General features: G+C 41.3%; 1 protein-coding gene across 3 annotated transcripts in view; it reads right to left on the bottom strand.

Moving 5' to 3' along the window:
* DNMBP (dynamin binding protein) overlaps nt 1–22,586 on the bottom strand; it is a 135,595-nt gene that overhangs the window by 74,999 nt on the left and 38,010 nt on the right. For 2 of the 3 annotated variants that reach the window (XM_007530263.3, XM_060171494.1), the window contains exons 2-3: nt 8,035–8,188; nt 5,286–5,408 (exon numbers count right to left, since the gene is read on the bottom strand). In XM_007530263.3, coding sequence (XP_007530325.1) covers nt 5,286–5,408; nt 8,035–8,179 — 268 coding nt within the window. In that variant the 5' untranslated portion in view covers nt 8,180–8,188. Of the gene's footprint in view, nt 1–5,285; nt 5,409–8,034; nt 8,189–10,107; nt 10,170–22,586 lie in introns of those variants that run through there. The other variant, XM_060171493.1, reaches the window with a different exon arrangement.

Below are 22,586 nucleotides of genomic sequence, written 5' to 3'. Positions count from 1 at the left end.
AAATTTTGCACATAGTGGTAATCACCATTTTCAATAATTTTATACTCCTTTACTTAGTTGTTCCTGAAAATTAAGGTCTTGATAATTTATTTTTAGTGGTGTGGGGGATTGAACCTGAGACTTTGCAGCCTCAGACTTGAACACCTTTTTTGGATAACCATCATGCTATCTCCCTCCCCTTATTTAATTTAATTTTTTTAAGATTTTATTTATTTATTCATGAGAAGATAGGAGGAGAGAGAAAGAACCAGACATCACTCTGGTACATGTGCTGCCGGGGATCAAACTCAGGACCTCATGCTTGAGAGTCCAAAGCCTTATCACTGTGCCACCTCCCGGACCACCCCTTATTTAATTTTTAACAAAGTACTGCTCAGTTCTGGTTTACAGTGGTGCAGGGGACTGAACTTGGGACTTTGGAGGCACAGGCAAGACTCTCTCTGCATAACCATTATGCTGTCTACCCAACCCTCTGGTTCTTTATGTCTATATTCCTTTAATTTATGATTCAGTATCTATTGGCCAGAGTTTGGAAGTTTGGAGTTTTGAGATCTGTAAGTGATCCCCACATTAGTTCTTTTTAAATATTTATTTATTTTATTTATTTTCCCTTTGTTGTCCCTGTTGTTTTGTTGTTGTAGTTATTATTGTTGTTGTTATTGATGTCATCATTGTTGGATAGGACAGAGAAATGCAGAGAGGAGGGAAAGATAGAGAAAGACACCTGCAAACCTGCTTTACAGCCTATGAAGTGACTCCTCCTGCAGGTGGGGAGCCGGGGGCTCGAACCGGGATCCTTACGCCAGTCCTTGTATTTTGCACCACATGCACTTAACCCGCTGCGCTACCGCCTGACCCCCCCACACACACACACCATTAGTTCTAAGGTCATTCCACCAAGGCCAAAGAGGGAGCTCACTGGAGATGTGGCTACTATTCAAACACAATGTGCCTTTGGTGACTAAAAGTATGCCATAATTCACACTCCACTGGTTATGAAATTAACTAGTATTTGTTTTCTCTTTTTGCCACCAGGCTTATCACTGAAGCTCAGTGCCTATACAACAAATCTACCACTCCCAGAAGTCTTCATTCATTTATTCACTCAGCCATTTATTTCTCTCTCTTTTTGACAGAGAGAGAGAAATTGACAGGGGAGGAAAGAAGGGGGAGAGGAGGGAGGGGGGAAGCCGCAGTGTTGCTTCATCACTCGTGAAACTCCTCACCCACCTCCCCACGGGTGGGGACCAGAGGGCTTGAACCAGGTGCTTGTGCATGGCAATGCATGTGGCCTATCAGGCACATCACCACCCAGCACCTTGAACTAAAGTTCTTAAAGCTACAGAGCTATACCATTTTCCTAGTTTTCCCTGCTTTCCATGAGACCTTTATTATAAAGTTTGTTTTCTTATCTATTTACAGCTGGGTAACTGTTTTGGTAAGTTTCACTCATTGTATGGTAGGCTGACATTTCAACTGAATTTCTTTTCTTTAGTAGGTGGGGCCTCATAAATATATGATTTTCACTACTCTGAGTCACTTTTTCTCAGAGAAATAGAGAAAAAAAATCACAGCAATTCAACATCATCTGATGCCATAACACTTCCCATGCCCAGTCTTTGGGAGGTGAGAGGATGAGGATACAGAACTTTGGTAGTGGGCATGGTGTGGAACTATATCCTGTAATCTTACAACCTTGTAACCCATTATCAGTCACACACACACACACACACACACACACACACTAAAATAAGAATGAATGGGAATCTTTAGAATCTGAGTATCAGGCTAACTGTAGAGAGCCTCTCACTGAGCCCTACTGCCCAAAGGACTGTGTGCTTCATGCAGACTGTCTGAAGTTTCCAAGTGAGCCATCTCCTGGTTGATATCTCACACAGCACAATTTATGATGCATGAGCTTTGATTGATAAATATCACTTTCCTGCTTATCTGCATGTAAGTTTATCTATCAATTGTTTTAGTCTTTTTTGAAGAAGATGGTGGAGTGTCGGCCTAGGCACATGATGTTAAAGGACAAGGGATCAGCATTTTTGTTAAATGAGCCAATTACTAATGATATGTCACCATCCTCCATAATGTACGTGAGGTTTTTCTTTCCTTTTTCTCACTCGGTCTTTTCATTTTAAACACTTCTGTTTTTGTTTTTCTTCATCCCTCACTGTTCTTTTTAATATTTATTTATTTATTTTCCTTTTTGTTGCTCTTGTTGTTTTATCGCTGTAGTTATTATTGTTGTTGCCATTGATGTCATCATTGTTGGATAGGACAGAGAGAAATGGAGAGAGGAGGGGAAGACAGAGAGGGGGAGAGAAAGATAGAACCTGCAGATCTGCTTCACTGCTTGTGAAGCAACTCCCCTGCAGGTGAGGAGTGGGGGGCTTGAACCAGGATCCTTATGCTAGACCTTGTGCTTTGCACCCTGTGCGCTTAACCCACTGTACTACTGCCTGAACCTAGCGGCCCCCCCCACACACACACACACTCAGTTTTAGAACAGTCAGTGGCACTGGTCTCCTGCACTGGTCCTTCTAAGTTTAAATATAACTTTCTGATTCTAAATATAACTCAAAATACAAGGGAAAATCCAAAAGCAATTGGTAACATTGGAGAAAGGGTGACACCTGCTGGACAGAAGCTCCCTAAAGAATTCACACACACACGCACACGCACACGCACACGCACACACACACACTTTCACATAATAGTTGGGAAAACAGGTCACCCAAATTCCAGAAATCCCAGGTTAAAGATAATCAAAATAAGGGCTAGGCAGTGGCCCACCTGTTAAGAGTGCACATTTTACATGCACAAGGACCTGGGTTCAAACTCCTGGTCCTTACCTACAGGGGAAAAGCTTCATGAGCAGTGAAGCAGTGCTACAGTTCTTTCTCTCACCATACCTCACCCTTTCCCCTCCATTTCTCTCCATCTCTACCAAATAAATATTTTAAATAACAAAATAGCTGACATGTATTGAAGGCTTACCATATGCTAGATGTTTTATATATATAACTTTAATCCTCACAACTTCACTGGAGATAATAACTACTATTATCCTCCACTTTATAGTGATTTAACTAGCCCAAGGACACTGCTATTAAGTTGTGGAGCTATATATTTTTTAAAAATGTTTATTTATGGGAGAGGACAAAGACCACCAGGAGCAGTGGATTCATAGTGCCAGCACCAAGTCCCTGTTGGCAATAAAAAATAAAATAAAATAAAATGCTCTTAAAATAGGTTTTGGAGAATTAACTCAAAGTCCAATTTTTTTTTATTATTAAGGCTTAGAGAAATCTGTTAGATTTCTTTCTCTTTCATGTGTATACATGGTTTATCAAGTTAAACCTATCCCTTTTTTGCCATACTTAAAAGAGTGAACATCAATGTTAACAACATACCTAGTTAATTCTACCATTTTGATAGTTTCTTTGAATCATCATACTAGTTGTTTCAGTTGCTGGAACACTACTGGTTTCTGAGCTTATACAAAAACAGATGGGTCTAAATCAGGTATAGATGTTGCAAGGGTTTAGAATCCATATGTCTATCTGAGGGCAAGTAGGAAGAACTACTCAGGGGTCAAGAGGTGGCTCAGTGAATAGGGCTTGGAAACACGAGGCCCTGAGTTCAATTTCTATATCCTATGTGCCAAGTGATGCCCTGGTTTTCTCTTTCCCTATCTTGTATTTATGAATAAATAAAATTAAATTTTATCCCTCAATTTTCGTATCTCAATTCTTGCTCTACTATTATACATTAAAAATGGTAATGTTGTTACCAAAACAATGTCAATTTTCTTTTTCTTTTTTGCCTCCAGGGTTATTGCTGGGGCTCAGTGCCTGCATTACTAATCCACTGCTCCTGGAGGCCATTTTTCCCATTTTGTTGCCCTTGTTGTTGTCATTACTATTGTTATCATTGCTGTTGTTGCTGTTGGATAAGAGAGAAATCGAGAGAGGAGAGAAGACAGAGAGGGAGAGAGAAAGGCAGACACTTGCAGACCTGCTTCACCGACCGAGAAGTGACCCCCTTGCAGGTGGGGAGCCGGAGGCTCGACCAGGATCCTTATGCCCATCCATGCAATTCGCGCCATGTGTGCTTAACCAACCCACTGCGCTACTGCCCAGCCCCCACAAAGTCATTTTATTAATTTTTTTAAATTTATTATTGGATAGAGATGAAGAGAAATCAAGGGGGAGGGGAGATAGAAAGGCAAAGAGACAGAGAGACACCTGCAGTCCTGCTTCACCACTTGTGACAGTTTCCCCTTGCAAGTGGGGACCAGGGGCTTGAACCCAGGTCCTTGCACACTGTAATATGTACACTTAACCAGATGTACACCTGGCCCCATCAACTTTTTTTTTTTTGCCTCCAGGGTTATTGCTAGGGCTCGGTGCCTGCACTATGAATCCACTGCCCCTGAGGCTTTTTTCCCCCTTTTGTTGCCATTGTTGTTTTACCATTGTTGTTATTACTGTTGTTATTGATGCCGTCATTGTTGGATAGGACAGAGAGAAATGGAAAGAGGAGGGGAAAACAGAGAGGGAGAAAGATAGACACCTGCAGATTCACTGCCTATGAAGTAACTCCCCTGTAGGTGGAGAGCTGGGGGCTCAAATCAGGATCCTTACACCAGTCTTTGTGCTTCATGCCATGTGTGCTTAACCTACTGCACTACTGCCCAACCCCCTACACTGTCATTTTTTTATGGAAAGAAAAGTTAATTGTAGTCTGAAATGTGGCTACCAATTATAATGATCTGATATGACCTCAAATTCTTTTTCTTTTTTTAATTTTTATTTATAAAATGGAAACACTGACAAGGCCATAGGATAAGAGGGGTGCAGTTCCACACAATTCCCATCACCAGAGCTCTGTATCCCATTCCCTCCCCTGACAGCTTTCCTATTCTTTAACTCTCTAGGAGCATGGACCCAAAGATGACTTCAAATTCTAAGGTCAAAACTCCTCATCTTTGGATCTCATTTGCATAGTTTATAGCATGAGATTACTTACACTCACTTTACTACCTCCTAAGTCTCTGTTGAGGACCAAGTATGAATGAATTTGTGAAAAAAATTACTGTGGAATTTATAAACTACTACTAAAATGTAAGATATTATCATTGTCAGCACTATGTTGGTATTGCTGAAGACTTTGTAGAGGTTAGCTACTTATTCAAATTCAAAATAGGATCTAGTTATCAAAACAGAGTAACTACCAGTCTAATTTAAAAGCCTACTTTTAGATGATCAACTTACCTCGATGAAGTGGAAGACTGTTCAGTTCCTGGGATGTAAATTCAGAAATACAGACAAAGAGCCTCTCTCCCTCTTTTAGACTGGGAATGGTTACAATTTCTACAAAACTGCTGGGAAATTGTCCTGGAAATAAAGAAATAAATAAATTAAATAAAACATTTCTGATACTGACATTCCTTTTTCTGTGGGTAAGGACAAATGATTTTTTTTTTTTTCCTGAACCTAAATTTAACACTCACGTAGTACTAAAAATTAGAGAACATACTTGTACACTTGGCCAGAGGTCAGGCAGTAGTGCAGCGGGTTAAGCCACATGGTGCAAAGCACAAGGACCAATATAAGGATTCCAGTTCAAGGCCCTGGCTCCCCACCTGCAGGGGGGTCACTTCATAAGTGGTGAAGCAGGTCTGCAGATCCCAGTTCAAGGCCCTGGCTCCCCACCTGCAGGGAGGTCACTTCACAAGTGGTGAAGCAGGTCTGCAGGTGTCTATCTTTCTCTCCCCCTCCCTGTCTCCCCTCCTTTCTCCATTTCTCTCTGTCCTATCCAACAACGACATCAATAACAACAATAATAATAACTACAACAATGATAAAAAATAAAAAAAATAAAAACAAGGGCAACAACAGGGGGAAAAAGTAGCCTCCAGGAGTAGTGGATTCATGGTGCAGGCACTGAGCCCCAGGAATAACCCTGGAGGAAAAAAAAAAAAAAAATATATATATATATATATATATGGTATACTTGGCCTGGGAGGTGGTGCAGTTGCTAACACAATGGACCCATAAGCATGAGGTCCTGAGTTCAATCCTTAATATTGCATGTGACAAAGTGATGCGCTGTTTTTTTTTTTTCTCTCTCTCTGTGTCACTTAGAAGTTTGCTATTTTATTTGATTCTTTAAATTGCCACCAGGGTTATTTCTAGGGCTTGGTACCAGCACTATGAATCTATCACTCCCAGAAACTTTTTTTTCTACTTTATTTGATAGAAAAAAACAGAAATTGAGAGGAGACAGAGATAGAAGAAAAAGGAGAGATACCTGTAGACTGTTTCACTGCTTGTGAAGTGTCCTCCTGGCAGGTGGAGAGAGAGGGCTCAGACCACGTTCCTTGTACATGGTAATATATGAGCTCAACTGGGTGTACCAGTTTTTTTTTCTAATTTTTTAAAAGATTTTATTTATTTATTATTAGAAAGATGGGAGGAGAGAGAGAAAGAACCAGACATCACTCTGGTGCATGTGCTTGAACTTAAGACCTCATGCTTGAGAGTCCAACACTTTATCCACTGTGCCATCTCCTGGACCACCCAATTTTTTTTTAAGACTTATTTATTATTTATGGGGTGGGGGAGAGAGACAACATCACTCTTACACATGCAATGCTGAAGACTGAACTCAGGATTTCATGCCTGAGTGGCCAATTCTTTACCTGCTGTGCCACCTCCTGTGCCATGGAAGGTCATTTTAATAAATTTAGACCAAATGTGGACTTAGAAGTAGGGGGGAGGAGTAGGCACATCAGGTTAAGCACAGATAGTATGAAGTGCAAAGAACAGTTCAAAGATCCTACCTGTGTGTGTGTGGGAGGGGGTCGCTTCACAAGCGATGAAGCAGGCCTACAGGTGTCTGTTCTCTCTCCCTCTCTGTCTTCCCTTTCCCTCTTCTCAATTTCTCTCTGTTCTATCAAAAAAAAAAAAAAAAAAAAAAAAAGCCACAGGAGCAGTGGATTCATAGTGCAGCCATTGAGCCCCAGGGATAACACTGGAGGCAAAAAGGAAGGAAGGAAGGAAGGAAGAGACGAAGGAAGGAGAGAGGGAGGGAGGGAGGGAGGGAAGGAGTAAGCAGGATGCATTAGGTTCTCTTGAAAAGAATGAGAGGAAGGGTGGCAAGTTTTAAAAGGAAACAGCTAGAGAAAGCAAGAGAATCACTTTATGTACCAGAAGCCACCGGCAGGGAATGGCCCAAGAAAAAATTGGCAGAACACAAGACCCGAACCGATTTAATGCCTGGTATGATGTGTATCAGAGTCATGCTCCGGTTGCTCTCTTAAATCTCTCCTATATGAAATTTAAAAATCATCTTAATCATAACTTGGTAGAAAGAAAAAACAATGGTAAACAACAGGAAGTTCTAGAAAGTGGAAAGCATTCTGAAGAGAAATAAGAGTGCTAGATGCAAAGGTAAAACACTGGAAGAGAAAAGGAAAGACTAGGACAGAAAGCTAGGACTGGGGCAGCTGGCCTCTGCTCATTCCAACCTCTTGAAGGGCCCAGTAAGGAGAGAAGAATGATAACAAGTACTCTCTCTCCTGGATAACAGAAATCATAGGATGAATATAAAGGAAATCACAAATAATTCTTGATTCTATTGATGTACATACAATTCTTTCTTTTTTTTATTACTATTAGCCCATTTTTACTCACTTCTACAGTCCTGCCTTCACTTCCTTCCTTTTTCTTTTTTAAAAATATTTTTTATTTATTAGCGACAGAGAGAAATTGAGGGGGGGATAAAGACAGAGACACAGAGAGACACCGGCAACCCTGCTTCACCACTCGTGAAGGTTCCCCCTGCAGGCGGTGACCCAGGGCTGAACCCGGGGCCCTACGCACTGTAATGTGTGTGCTCAACCAGGTGTGCCGCCACCCGGTCCCTGATCTGCAATTCTTACGTAACTTTTATTCTTAGTATGAAAAGATGGGAGGGCCTATAGTGTATTTTGTATATGAAAAACTATACATCTCTTACCTGTAACATCTTCTTTCTTCCCAAGAAGCCAGAATTCATCAACCACTGCCAACACCTCAATAATGTCTCCCACAAAGAGTGGCAGTTCTTCTGAGACACTGGGGCAGAAATCAAAGATAGCTCGAACCACTGAACCAGCCTCCATTTTCACAGCCTGCACAGAAAGGTCAAAAGAAAGGGGAAAACATAGGTACTTAAGACAATACACTTTAGATTTGTATGTTGATAATGATAAAGCTCAAGATACAAAAATAGTTACAATGAAGCCAGTGAAGGAATGAGAAACAGTAATTTCCTAATGCCTTTTTCATTTGAGTCTCAAAGTAACTCCAGAATTAAAAGTAAAAAACTTCTACCACTGGGGTCAGGCAGTGATGAGAACACACATCACCATGCACGAAGATGGGGCTTTAGCCCCACCTGCAGTGAGGAAGCTTCATGACCTTGAAGTAGTGACATAGGTGTCTCTCTTCTCTCCCTCCACCTCTCAATTTCTTGGTGTTCTATCAAATGAAAAAAAAAAAAAAAAGGAAAAAATGGCCATCAAGAGCAGTAGATTTATTATGTAGGCACCAAGCCCCAGAGATAACCCTGGTAGCAATAAGAGAAAAGCAAGAGGTAAATAATAATAATAATAATTCTACCCATGAGTGCCAGAAAACATGCACATTGAGAAATAGAAAACTTTTTCCCCCAGTGTGAGGTTCTCACTGCTCCTGAGTGAGTTTAAACATTATTTTTATTTCAGATAAAGACTATAGCACTCAAATCTCCCCCTGGCTCCATGGCACCTCCTATGTGGTGCTGGGGCTCAAACCTGGGCCTTGTACATGGTAAAGTCTGTGGCTTACCCTAGTGAGCTATCTTTTGGCCCCAGGTAATATCAGTTTTTAACATGGCTAATAGTGCACTTTTAAAATATAACATGTAACAACATGGGTGGAGGGTAGATAGCATAATGGTTATGCAAACAGACTCTCATGCCTGAGGCTCCAAAGTCCCAGGTTCAATCCCCCGCACCACCATAAGCCAGAGCTGAACAGTGCTCTGGTTTAAAAAAAAAGGGGGGGGGGGGAGTCGGGTGGTAGCGCAGCGGGTTAAGCGCAGGTGGCGCAAAGCCCAAGGACCAGCATAAGGATCCTGGTTCGAGCCCCCGGCTCCCCACCTACAGGGGAGTCGCTTCACAAGCAGTGAAGCAGGTGTTTTTCTTTCCCCCTTTCTATCTTCCCCTCCTCTCTCCATTTCTCTCTGTCCTATCCAACAACGACGACATCAACAACAACAATAATAACTAAAACAGCAATAAAATACAAGGGCAACAAAAGGGAATAAAATAGTAAAAAAAAAAAAAAAAAAAAAAAAAGGACTTAAAAAATATAAAGAAAAAGAAAGTAACACATAGAGTGCATACAGTTATCAGCACTAATACTAAAGCCATTACATTTACTCCCCACAGCCATCAAGTGGAGGCTTAACTGAAATGTCTGAGGTCACGCTTTTCCCAGCAGCAGGGCCAGGATTCCACCTTAAAGTAGTGAGATTGTGTCTTTAAAAAACCAGTCACACCACCTGAAAACTACAGCAGGACTTTGTGTCAATAGCTGAAATTTAAAGCACATTAGTCAGGAGTAGTGCAGTGGATACACATGAGGACTTGAGTTCAATCCCCAACATCACATGTGTCAGAGTGATGGTCTCTCGTTTTCTCTCTCTCTTTCTCTCTTTCTCTTTCTCAATAAATAAATCTTAAGCAAAGCAAACAAAAAAGGCAGCACCAAGTAGCGCACACCTGGTAGAGGGCACAAGGGCTTGAGTTTAAACCCTGGGTCCTAACCTGCAAGAGGGAAGCTGTTTCTCCTCTACTCCTTTCTGTCTCCCCCTTTTTCACGCCATTTTTCTCTCTATCCAAAATAAATAACACAAATTAAAGAACTAACAGCCATAAAATAAAATAAAAAGAGAAAGTAAGGCCTATGAAGCTAAGATATAGCTCACTATCTCAGACCAAGCATGTATTTTCTGTTCAACATGGCGTCCTTGCACTGCTGAGCTGTAGTAAGATGTGTCTGTTACCTTCACATGTGTCTCAGCGATCAAAAGGGAGGAACTAGTACACATGCACCTGTAAACAACCAGCTATGGTCAGCACTCCACCCCCTTAAGTCTTTCAAGGACTAACAAAAATAAAGTTCTCCAAAGTGTCCTGCCCCCAAGTCTTATTTTTCTTTATTTGCCGCGAGTGCTCATCTGCTGTTGGTAGATGAGAATTCTTTCATCTCATATATAAACTATGATCGCAACAGAAAGCACTCAGTGCCTAATTACAAACAAACAAACAAAAAAGTTGCAGCTTGGTTCTGTTTACAATCTAAGACAACAGTGATGTCGACAGACATGTCAGGCAGATGATAACTAGTTCAGGAGCGAACTATAGGGGAGTGCCTATAAGATTTTTTTTTTTTTTGTCCCCAGGGTTATTGCCGGGGCTCGAATCCACTGCTCCTGGAGACCATTTTTCCCCCTCTTGTTTCCATCATTGTTGTGGTTATTATAATTATTGTTGTTGTTGCTGTCGTTGGATAGGACAGAGAGAAATGGAGAGAGGAGGGGAAGACAGAGAGGGGGAGAGAAAGATAGACACCTGCAGACCTGCTTCACCGCCTGTGAAGCGACTCCCCTGCAGGTGGGGAGCTGGGGTTCGAACCGGGATCCTTATGCCAGTCCTTGTGCTTTGCGCCACCTGCGCTTAACCCACTGCGCTACAGCCTGACTCCCAATAGGAGTGTAATACTATAATGTTCCCACCACCAGAGTTGTGTGTCCTCATTCCCTCCTGTCATTCTCCCAAAGTCACAGATATAGGTTGACTTTTTATCTATAACAAGCTATACCTATATTTATATCTTTTTTTTTTTGCCCATTTTTTTCTATATTTCTGCCTTCACTTCCTTTCAAAGCCACACCTACATCTATTACTACTTCAGAGTGCCGTTCCTTTCTTTCCTCTTCTCTCTGATAAAATAGTGCCTGGCTTCCCCCGGTGTTTCACAGTTTTGATTCGCTTTCTGTGACCACATATTGCCTTTAAATATTAAAATTTTGAGTAATTCTCACACATACTGTGAATGCAATGCACTCATCAGAACAAGGTTCAAAAAACAAGATTCTACAACCTTTTAGCTACTTCACTTTGGTCATATTAAACTCTTGGGGCTTCAATTTCTTTGTTCAAAAACTAGAGAATTGAGTGGGGGTAGGGATAGTAAACATAATGGTTATGCAAAGCCTGAGGCCTGAGGCTCCAAAGTCCTAAATTCAATCCCCCTGCACCACCATAAACCAGAGTTAAGCAGTGCTCTTATAGGGAAGGAAAAAAAAAAAAAAAGAGAGTAATACTTTCATAAAAATCATCAAGAGGATAATGATATGGATAAAAATTGTACTAATGCCTAATGTACAGTATGGCAAGCATTACATACTCCATCCCCTCAAATTCTCACAACTCTATAAAGTATGTTACTGATCCTATTTTGCAGGTGAGCGAGCACACAGACCAGAGGGATCATGTGATTTGTCCAAAGTCACACAGTTACATTGCTGGTGTTAGAAAGAAACTAAATGGGAGTCAGGTGGTAGCGCAGTGGGTTAAGCGCATGTGGCGCAAAGCACAAGGACCGGTGTAAGGATCCCGGTTCCAGCCCCAGGCTCCTCACTTGCAGGGGAGTCACTTCACAGGGGGGTGAAGCAGGTCTGCAGGTGTCTATCTTTCTCTCCCCCTCTCTGTCTTCCCCTCCTCTCTCGATTTCTCTCTGTCCTTTCTCTCCCCGTCTTCCCCTCCTCTCTCCATTTCTCTCTGTCCTAACGACAACATCAATAACAACAAAAATAACTACAACAACAATAAAAAAACAAGGGCACCAAAAGGAAAATAAATAAATAATTAGAAAAAGAAAGAAAGAGAATACTAGAGGCCACTCCAAAACATCACTTCCATAATCAAATGCAAGCTCAACTCTGTCACCAGCATAGCATCACCAGAGAATATGCTATTTCAGGGACATAAATGCTATGTAATTAACCATTTCAACATGCCAATATACGTTTAAAAATAAGACAGATGGGGTCAGGTGGTGTCTCGCCCAGTAGAGCACACACACTACCATGCACAGGGTCAGGGTCCAAGCCCCCACTTTCTTCCGCTGCAGAGACTCAACATGATCTGCTCTGGCTGATGAATGCAGGCTTATTACTAAGATCATACATTAGTATAGTGTGTTACAATACACAATACCACCACTGTCTAACTTTAAGGTCTTTTTTCCCCTTTTGCTATCAGTCTTCCCTTTGTTGATTTCCTCTGTCAACCTTTCCACCCTCTTTCCAGTTTGTTGTTTATACTATCCTGGGGAGAAGGGACCACATAAACACCAGCAAAGTTATTAAAAGTTCCCAGATACATAACAAGTAAACAAACTCTAAATGAAAAGCTAACAAGCTTTTCTGTGCTGGTGAAATGCATGTGGCAGCCCTAGAGTTCCCAACAGTTACTTCTTACGTGTTCTGAGGCCCCTTCCTTATTTTCTGGCTGTCTTCCAGGGGGCTGATGTTGCCAGATGTCAGATTTCTGCACAAGGGTGGAGTCATAAATGGCTCTTTAAAAACACACACAAACATATTTTACAATCTCTCAGTCATCTGTATGTTAGTACAAGCACTCCTCAAGAATGGGCCAAAGGGGGTATCACTTTCCTCCTTACATACATTTCCTCAAATTCCATCTCACAATCAGACTAAGTATATACTTCATCATCTCATATTAAGAGTTAGCATAAGCCCCATAGCATTATCCCGTGAGTACCCATTCATTGGGGAAACTGACGATCCTTCCTAGCCGACTGAATCCACATGGATCCCAGTCACTTTCAAAGCCAGCAACAAACAGCTCCTGACAGCTTTGCTGTTGACTGGCTACGGAAGAAGGGCAAACAGAAGAAGAAGAAGGAGAAGGAGAAGGAGAAGGAGAAGGAGAAGGAGAAGGAGAAGGAGAAGGAGAAGGAGAAGGAGAAGGAGAAGAGATCTATCCTGTTCATCGAAGAATGACCTTTATGATCTGAAAGAGTTAAAACTTCTCCATGAGAACCCTTTTATGCTCAACTGGAAAATGACTCAAGCAAAGAAGGGTCTGGCTCAATAAATACTTTACTGACTAACCTCCTACCCTATTGGAATGAGTTCGTAACCACTGAGGAATACACACCCTGGACTTTGCTGAAGTCAAGCCTGGCTGAATTTCAGGATTCAAGCCTAAGACTAGACAGGAGATGGTAAAGTCTTCTGTTTTAATGTGAAAGCCCATGAATACCATCCTCATCTTCTCTGTTCTGACTGAATACACTATGAAAGAAAGGCAACTTCTAATTTGTTCATATCTGGGTCACTTTAGAGGCCTGGACATTTCTTTTAAAAGTTAATCAGAAATAGCTTATATAAGCTGTTCCACCAACTCCAGATGGAAGTAAAAAGAACAGGAGAGGAAATGAGAACACAGATGGGCTTGAGGAAAGCAGAGCATGAAACAGCTTATATGGCACTATGTCAGGGACATGAAAAAATCTGCTGGGAAAACACCACCTTACTCTCTCCCTAGTGAATGTCTGTATTTCTACCACTGGAGAGTCATTCTGATTTGTGATGTAAATATCTTAATTCTTTTTTTTTAAACTATCTTTATTTATTTATTGGATAGAGACAGCCAGAAATCGAGAAGGGGGTGAGGAAGACAGGGAGAGAGACAGAGGGACACCTGCAGCCCTGCTTTACCACTTAATGAAGCTTCTCTCCTACAGGTAGTGGAGACCAGGAGCTTGAACCCAGATCCCTGAACATTTTAACAACTGTGCTCAACCAGGTGCACCAGCACCAGGCCCCAACATCTTAATTCTTCAAACCCTTTTAAAATGTAGAATCCTATGAAGGGATTTTTTTTTTTTTTTTTGTCTGTTTTGTCAGAATGTCTAAAATTGTGCTCAGCACACAACACACTCTCAATTTTTTGGTTTATTGAACTTTAGGAAAACGTGAAATTTCCATATCAAAATCTCTACTTCCCACCAAAGTAGTAGATTCTGAGGTGGGGGTGGGAGTGGAGGTAGGAGTGGAGGGAGAGGTCCTGGAACATGTTGGCTGAGGAGGTCCTAGAGGGGGTTGAATTGTTATGTGGAAAATTGAGAAACGGTACACATGTACCAACTACTGTATTTCACTGTTGACTGTAAACCATTCACCCCAGGAGTCAGTTGGTAGCACAGTGGGTTAAGCACACGTGCGAGGCGCAAGGACCCGTGCAAGGATGCTAGTTCAAGCCCCTGGCTCCCCACCTATAGGGGAGTCGCTTCACAGGCGGTGAAGCAGGTCTGCAGGTGTCTTTCTCTCCCCCTCTCTGTCTTCCCCTCTTCTCTCCATTTATCTCTGTCCTATCTAACAACAACATCAATAACAACAATAATAACTACAATAACAATAAAAAACAAGGTCAACAAAAGGGAAAATAAATAAATATTTAAAATTATTTAAAAAACATTCATCCCAATAAAGAAAAAAACAACGTCTACTTCCACTTATCGAAAATTAAATTAGCAGGGGTTGGGTGGTGGCACACCTGGTTGAGTGCACATGTAACAATGCGCAAGGACCCATGTTCAAGCCCCTAGTCCCCACCTGTAGGGGGAATGCTTTGCAAGTGGTGAAGCAGGGCTGCAGATGTCTTTCTCTCTCCTTCTCTATCTCCCTCTCAATTTCTGGCTGTCTCTATCCAACTAATAAAGAAAAAAAATTCTCTTTAGAAACTCAGGAGTTGGGGTCAGAAAGGGAGAACACAGGGTGAAACCTGAACTGGAGGTGGTGTACTGTACCAAAGCAAGGGAAGAGGGGGTCCTGGAGGATGGTTTGTGGTCCTAGGTTGGGGGATGAGAGTATTTTGCAGACACCTGGAATGTGAAACTGGGAAACTGTAACCATGTGTATGACAATGTTGTAAACTATTAACTCCCCAATAAAATGGAAAGAAAATAAAAAGGGAAAGAAAGAAATTTGGGAGTCAGGTGGTAGTGCAGTGGGTTAAGCGCACATGGTGCAAAGCGCAAGGACCGGCGCAAGGATCCGGATTTGAGCCCCCGACGCCCCACCTGCAGGGGAGCAGGTCTGCAGGTGTCTGTCCTTCTCTCCCCCTTTCTATCTTCCCCATCTCTCTCCATTTCTCTCCTATCCAACAATGACGACATCAATAACAACAATAACTACAACAATAAAACAAGGGCAATAAAAGGAATTAAATAAATATTTTTAAAAAAGAGAAAGAAATTTGTGGTATATGTACATAACAGAACATCACTTCTCTCAAATCACATTCCCTTCAACGTAGACTCCATTTTCCTCTCTTGGTTCTCCAGCATGTTTTTTTTTTTTTCCCTTTTTCAAATTGTTTTATTGGGAAGTAATGATTTACAAGACAGTTTTCATAACATGGGTACAATTTCTTATCTCCCAATGATAGGTGTCTACACACCACCGTTCTCCTCTATTGTGTCCTCAACCCTCTCCCAACCCCAACCTCTCACCACTACAATCAGCCGCCCTCACCCCCAGTCCTCGGTTGTGCTGCAACAGACCACAACTAGTCCAAATCTCACCCTATATTTTCCCTTTCTTTCCTTGCTTCTTAAGGTCCATCTAAAGGTGGGAATCATATGCTACTTGTACACCTGTGTCCACAGAAGCACTATTTTTAAGAGCTCAAGTTTGGAAGCAACCTCACAATCTAAACAACAAGAGTGGCTAGGAAAGTTGTGGTAGGACAGCGATAGATAGCATAATGATTATGCAGAGACTCTCATGCCTGAGGATCCAAAGTCTCAGGTTCAATCCCTTGCATCATCATAAACCAGAGATGGTAAGTGCTCTGGTTAAAAGAAAGAAAGTACATATACTGGTACATATACTCAGCTGTAAGACATGGTCACATTTGAATGAAACTTGAAGAAATCATGTTAAGTAAATAAAACCCAGGAGAAGGAAGAATACAAAAAATTTCAAACAGGAATGATGAAATAATTTTATATTCACCATCTAGATTCTACTATTAAAATCTTATTCTGGAGTGTACACATTACAGTGCCCCAGGACCCAGGTTCAAGCCGCTGACCCCAACCTGCAGGGGGTAGCCTCTCAAGCAGTGAAGCAGTGCTGCAGTGCCTTCCTCCCTCCCTCCCCACTTCCCTATCCATTTCTTCATCTCTATCCAAAATTAAAAAAATAAACAACTAAAAACAAAACTTTTAAAAAGACCCTACTGTATTTACCATATATCTGTGTGTGTGTGTTTGTGTACATGTGCACTGCAAATACTGACATTCTATTCTATTCTATTCTATTCTATTCTATTCTATTCTATTCTATTCTATTCTATTCTATTCTATTCTATTCTATTCTATTCTATTCTATTCTATTCTATCCTATCCTATCCTATCCTATCCTATCCTATCCTATCCTATCCTATCCTATCCTATCCTATCCTATCCTATCCTATCCTATCCTATCCTATCCTATCCTATCCTACTCTACTCTACTCTACTCTACTCTACTCTACTCTACTCTACCCTACCCTACCCTACCCTACCCTACCCTACCCTACCCTACCCTACTCTACTCTACTCTACTCCACTCCACTCCACTCCACTCCACTCTACTCTACTCTACTCTATTTTGGAGTGACTCCAAAATAAATAATCATATCCCTCCTAGAATTTCAGTATATATATCTTGACCTAAAGTTTATTTGTTTAGTTTTTGTTCATTTGAAGAACTATTTCCTTTTGACCTAAGATAAATTCTGTTCCCACAATCTTTTCACATTTAAATCAATGACTTTTTTTTTTTTACCTGAGCACTACTCAGCTCTGGCTTAAGGTGGTACAGGGGATTGAACCTGAGACTTTGGAGCCTCAGGTCTGAGAGTCTCTTTGCATAACTATTATGCTGTCTACCCCTACCCAAAATCAATGACTTTTAACTATCAACTTTCACTTACTCAGTTGCTTAAAAATTCACACAATATTTCTATTTTTTATCATTCCATTTGCATACTCAACAAAATTTATCAACTATAATGGAATCAATAAAATTTTCAAGCAGGCTAGAAATCTGGCTGTCCTGGGTACCGAAGAACCCTTTTTTTTTTTTTTTGAGAAAAAAAATTTATTACAAATATGCTCAAAGTACAGTGATTGCTTTTCTTTTAATTATCTTAAGGTATACAAACATACTCTGTTTTTCAAGGATCTGTTTGTCTGGGGGGAGACTGTTGTGATGAGCATGGCAATTAGTGTGTTACTAATACTTTTATTTTATTTATAAAAAGGAAACAATGACAAAACCATAGGATAAGAGGGGTACAAGTCCACAGAATTCCCACCACCAGGATTCCATATCCCATCCCCTCCCTTGATAGCTTTCCTATTCTTTAACCCTCTGGGAGGATGGACCCAAGCGAAGAACTCTTCTTAATATAGCTTTCCTAATATTTTCTGGTTACAGCAACATTTTTTCAGGTTTTTTTTTTTTTGACAATGTTTTTCAACCTCCTCTCACCACAGTTATCTATAAAGTCTATTTGAAAAACCTCTCTGTTCCCATAAAGTACTTGCAGTCAAGAATATGTTCCGCCTGCAGGGGAGTCACTTCACAGGCGGTGAAGCAGGTCTGCAGGTGTCTATCTTTCTCTCCCCCTCTCTGTCTCCCCCTCCTCTCTCCATTTCTCTCTGTCCTATCCAACAACGATGACATCAACAACAATAATAACTACAACAATAAAACAACAAGGGCAACAAAAGGGAATAAATAAACATTAAAAAATAAATAAAATAAAAAAGAAAGAAAGAAAGGAAGGAAGAAACCTGGAATAAAATAATACAATGGTTTGGTGTATTGCCCCAAGCAAAGGACTCTGGGGAAGGGAGATTGGGGGAGAGCTCTGGGGTCCTGGTGCATGATGATGGAAAAGGGCTTAAGCTGGAGACGAGAGAGTTTTGCAGACACCTGTCCTGGGAAGATGAGAAATGTTACCCACGCATCAACAACTGTATTGTAAATTATTAATCCCCAATGAAATTATTGAATATCATGGTAAAAATAGCACATTTGCTACAATAAAATTCATCTCAGTTTATTATTAGTTTTAGAGGCACAAAAAAAAAAGCCTTAGGTTAAAATTCATTTTTAATTACTTTCTATAAACCTGGCTAAATCCAATCAAAATAAGACTTGCTCAGAAACCTCAATTTGAGTGAAAGAGACCACGCACGGCACCAAAGCTTCCTTCAACGTGGTGGGGGCCAGGCTTAAACTTGCGACATGCACATGGCAAAGCAGCACACTATCCAAGTGAGCTATTTTGCTGGCCTGACAGATTTATCTTAATATGTAACATAAAATGTGACAGAATGTGAAAGCAAGCCTGGGAAAGGGCAAGAACTGTTAATTAGTAATACAACATCTACAAGTTTGAACATACATTACTAAAAAAAAAACCCTGAGATTACAATCTATAATATAAACTTTTACCCCGACAGCTACTGATATCAAACAGCTTAATAAGGAATTTCCAGCACAGTCTTCTGAGAAAAGAACTGAACCTGACTCAACGCAGTGAGGGCGGGTCTCAAAGCTGGCACAGGGCAAAGCAGTGCATTTGACCTAAATGAGTTATTTCACCAACCCCTAGAACAAAATTTGTGAAAGGGTTTCCTCTACCAAAAGATAGCAGGCTGTAGTTTCTCCTCTCTCCTGTGGACCTACGAAGAGGAGCACAGCCCTCTCCCCATGAGGGGTAGACATGTTCTCTATAGGGACTCTCTAGGTCAGGTCCCTTTCAAACAATAAGCTTTCTGTTTAAAGAATATCTTACTTAATTTTTTATTAGTGATTTAATATTGATTTACATAACTATATGTCAACAGAGTATATAGTTCCACACCATTCCCACCATCAGAGTTCTGAATCCCCAATCCCTCCACTGCAAACCACTATAGTTCTCCCTAGGCTGCAGATATGGGTTAACTGTCATCTCTACAACTATCTGTCTAGATTTGTACATAACTGCCCCCTTTTTCTTCCAGGTTCAATCCTCTCCCCCACCCAGCCCCCCAGCCACTTATGACATCATTACTACATCCAAATGTTCTTCCCTTTTTCCTCTTCTTTCAAGATCCTGATGAAGCTGTGCGCTGCGTCCTGCATGAATAAAGAGATACTGCCTACAACCCAGCCATGAGTCCCTGGTCGTCTGTTACCCGCCCGTGAAGCCAGCCCGGCGAAAACAACATATGGCGCCTACAACGTGGGACCAGACCTGCGCAACTCCCAGATAAGTGAAGACTTTGCCTACCTATGCACTATGGTCTTCTCTTCTACTTATGAAGATGTTTGCCAAAGCCTCCACTGTTTTATCATGAGACAGTTACTCTGTCTCTGGAACATTCTGCTCTGGGCCACACTTTGTTTCCTTGACCGGGAACTTTGGTTTCTTGTGACCCTAATCATAGAGCTTGGGAGATGCACTGAGATTTCTCCTTGGACTTTCTGGATTCCCTCGCCCATGTTTCCTGAGGAAAAGGACTACATTTTGTTCCAGGCCACAATTTGGTTCTTTATGACCGTGATCATAGACCTTGGGATATGCATGGGGATTTCCCGAGACTTTCTGGACTTCTTCTCGCATGTTTCCCATGGAGAAGGACTACTCTAATTTGAGGAGCGTTCTCCAATACCCTGGCAGTCCCCAAGAATGGAGACACGTGGTTAGTTCTACTCTCCTGATTGGATTCTTTCTTTGATGGGAAGACGCTTTTAAAAGTAGATGCCTGAAGCAATACAACAGGAACAGTCGGAAGCACCCCAAATGGAATTTCGAGGAGCTTTTTGGACTAGGACGCCCTCCGGGGACTCATGATACTACATGGTGAGATCTGTTTCGTAAGAGAGTGATTTGAATGACTGAATTTTTGTTTAACATTGACTTAAAAAAAAAAAATGCTAGACGCAGCCATGATTTCTAGAGACATCCAGAAATATTCCAAAAAATTGTTTTTTCCTCTTTTGATTTCTTTTTTTATGTCTTGGCATAAATCTGAAATGTTTAATCCTGAAACGGTATGAGTTATGGGCAGGGCAGATAGTGCAATGATTATGTTAATTATTCTCATGCCTGAGGTTTCTACCATAGTTCTTCTGTTTACCTTTCCACATTTTATTGAGTTTAAACTCAATAAAATTAAAGGATTCCAATTATAATGGAGTTATCAATTATAGTAAACTTCTAATCTGCTACAATTTTTGTTTGACAGGTAAGTGAATTTCAGCTGTCAAGTCTTCACATGAAAAAGCATCTACTCAAATGGAATTCCTGGAAATCCATTTGGATCCTGTTCTCTGACATCGCACACAAGATAGAATGACTACAACACACCCCCAGAAACCAATAATGTGACCTGGCACGACCTAAAGAAACAGATTCACAGACTCCAAAGATCACTCTCTACAGAAAAGCAGAATTCTGGTGGCCGACATTCCCCATTGAGACAGAAGTCCAGCGTTTCATCCCCTGGTATTTTCTTCCATGGTCATCTACTTTGGACTGACACCTCCATCGGACTTACTGGTACACGCTGCTGTGTTTCTCAAAGACTAACTTCAGCCAGTTGCCTTGAGACTTTATAGACCATGTCCCCTCGCCTGCAGGCTCTGTCCCCAGAGACAGAAAACTCCCCCTCCTTATTAGGTTATGTCCACAGAGGCAGGAAATGCCCTTTGAGGCAAGAGATGCCCCCAGAGGCATGAAGCGTTCCCAGAGGCAAGAAATGCCCTTTCGCCTGCTAGGCCTTGCCCTTTGAGGCAAGAAACGTTCCCCTTGGCATCACACTGGTTACTGCTGCTCGCCTATTTTGTTTTCCATGTCTTATGCCAGTTCTTTTGAAAACGCCTGTACGATATAGGTTTCTGTTCACCCCACAATCCTGATACTATGGCCATTAGTTAAAAAGAAAGGGGGAATTGTTGGTATGCTTCTAAAAACCCCTTCTGTTTCATTAGTTTAATACCCCCTGCTTAACACTGTGTTCTATTTACATAACTACTGTATTCTATTTACATAACCACTGCAGGGCATTGGTTCAATCCCCACTGGTTCATGATATGTTTTTGCTCCGCCCCCTCTCCTTGTCACACTCTGATTTTTACCAGTCACTTTTCTCTCCACCCTCTCTGCGTCGCATCCTGTTCCCACCCTACTGGGCTAGTATATTTATAAGGACAAGATTGTTTGTAATTTTTAGTTTAGCTTAGCTTGGTATAGATTGCACTGTGTCCTGCATGAATAAAGAGATACTGCGTACAACCCAACCATGAGTCCCTGGTCATCTGTTACCTGCCCGTGAAGCCAGCCCGGCGAAAACAACAGAGCTGGAGTTCAGAGCTCTCTTATCCTCTTCCTCCTATCACCTCTCCCCCACTGGGAGTATGTATCAAGATAGTTTGTAGGGCTGAATATTTAACTTTATTTACTTATTTATTGGACAGAGACAGAAATTGAAAGGGAACAGAGAGAGGGAAAGAGAAAACTACAGCACTGTTTCATCATTCATGACACTTTCCCCACACAGGTGAGGACTGGAGGGTTTGAACCTGTGTCCATGTATATTATAACATGCAAACTCAACAAAGTGAGCTACCACCTGCCCCCTAAAACAATACGTTTTCATGGACAACCAGAAATGTCCTAATGTCCCAGAACTGAAGTCTCCAGAAAACATTAATTTGGGGAACTAGAAATTCATTTTTTTAAAAAAGTTTCCAGAAATAAGAAGTTGTATTCAGCCTCAAAAGCAAATGCACATGTCTCTCAGTGAACTGAAAGATCCGTCTCTTTCTTTTTCTGTGTGTGTGTAAAAGGAAAGTTGTTAGAAAATGACGTCCAAACCAGCTTCAGGAAGGAAGGAAGTGAAATTCGGAAAGAGCCTTTCCTTCTCTGGTTTATGTTGCTGGAGTTCACTTTGAACAGAAGGCCAAAAGTCACTGCCATGCGGTTACTCAGAGCACTAGTCGAGGCGGAGAGAAAAGAAGAACCCGTCTTGATGATGATATCTCCTGAAGCTAAGCAGCATGGGCCAGGCTGGCCAATTTAAAAGCATCTTCTAAGTACTGACTCACATGAACTTTGCTTAAATGGGTTATGGAATGTCAGACTGTGAAAAAAAAGAAAAAAGAAAAAGAAAGGAAGGAAGGTAGGAAGGAAGGAAGGAAAGAAAGAAGGAAAGGAATTATCTATTTTTATAAAGATGTTTTTCTTTTCTTTATTTTTATTTTTGTATTATCTTTATTTACTGGATAGAGACAGCCAGAAATCAAGAGGAAAGGGGGGTGATACAGAGAGAGACAGAAACAGAAAGACACTGCAACACCACTCAAAAAGCTTTCCCCATGCAGGTGAGGGCTGGGGGCTC

This window comes from Erinaceus europaeus, chromosome 14, assembly GCF_950295315.1.
Source record: "Erinaceus europaeus chromosome 14, mEriEur2.1, whole genome shotgun sequence".
Classification (NCBI taxonomy): Eukaryota; Metazoa; Chordata; class Mammalia; order Eulipotyphla; family Erinaceidae; genus Erinaceus; species Erinaceus europaeus.
Note: the sequence above shows the minus strand (reverse complement) of the source record. Positions and strands in the feature narration are given on the sequence as shown.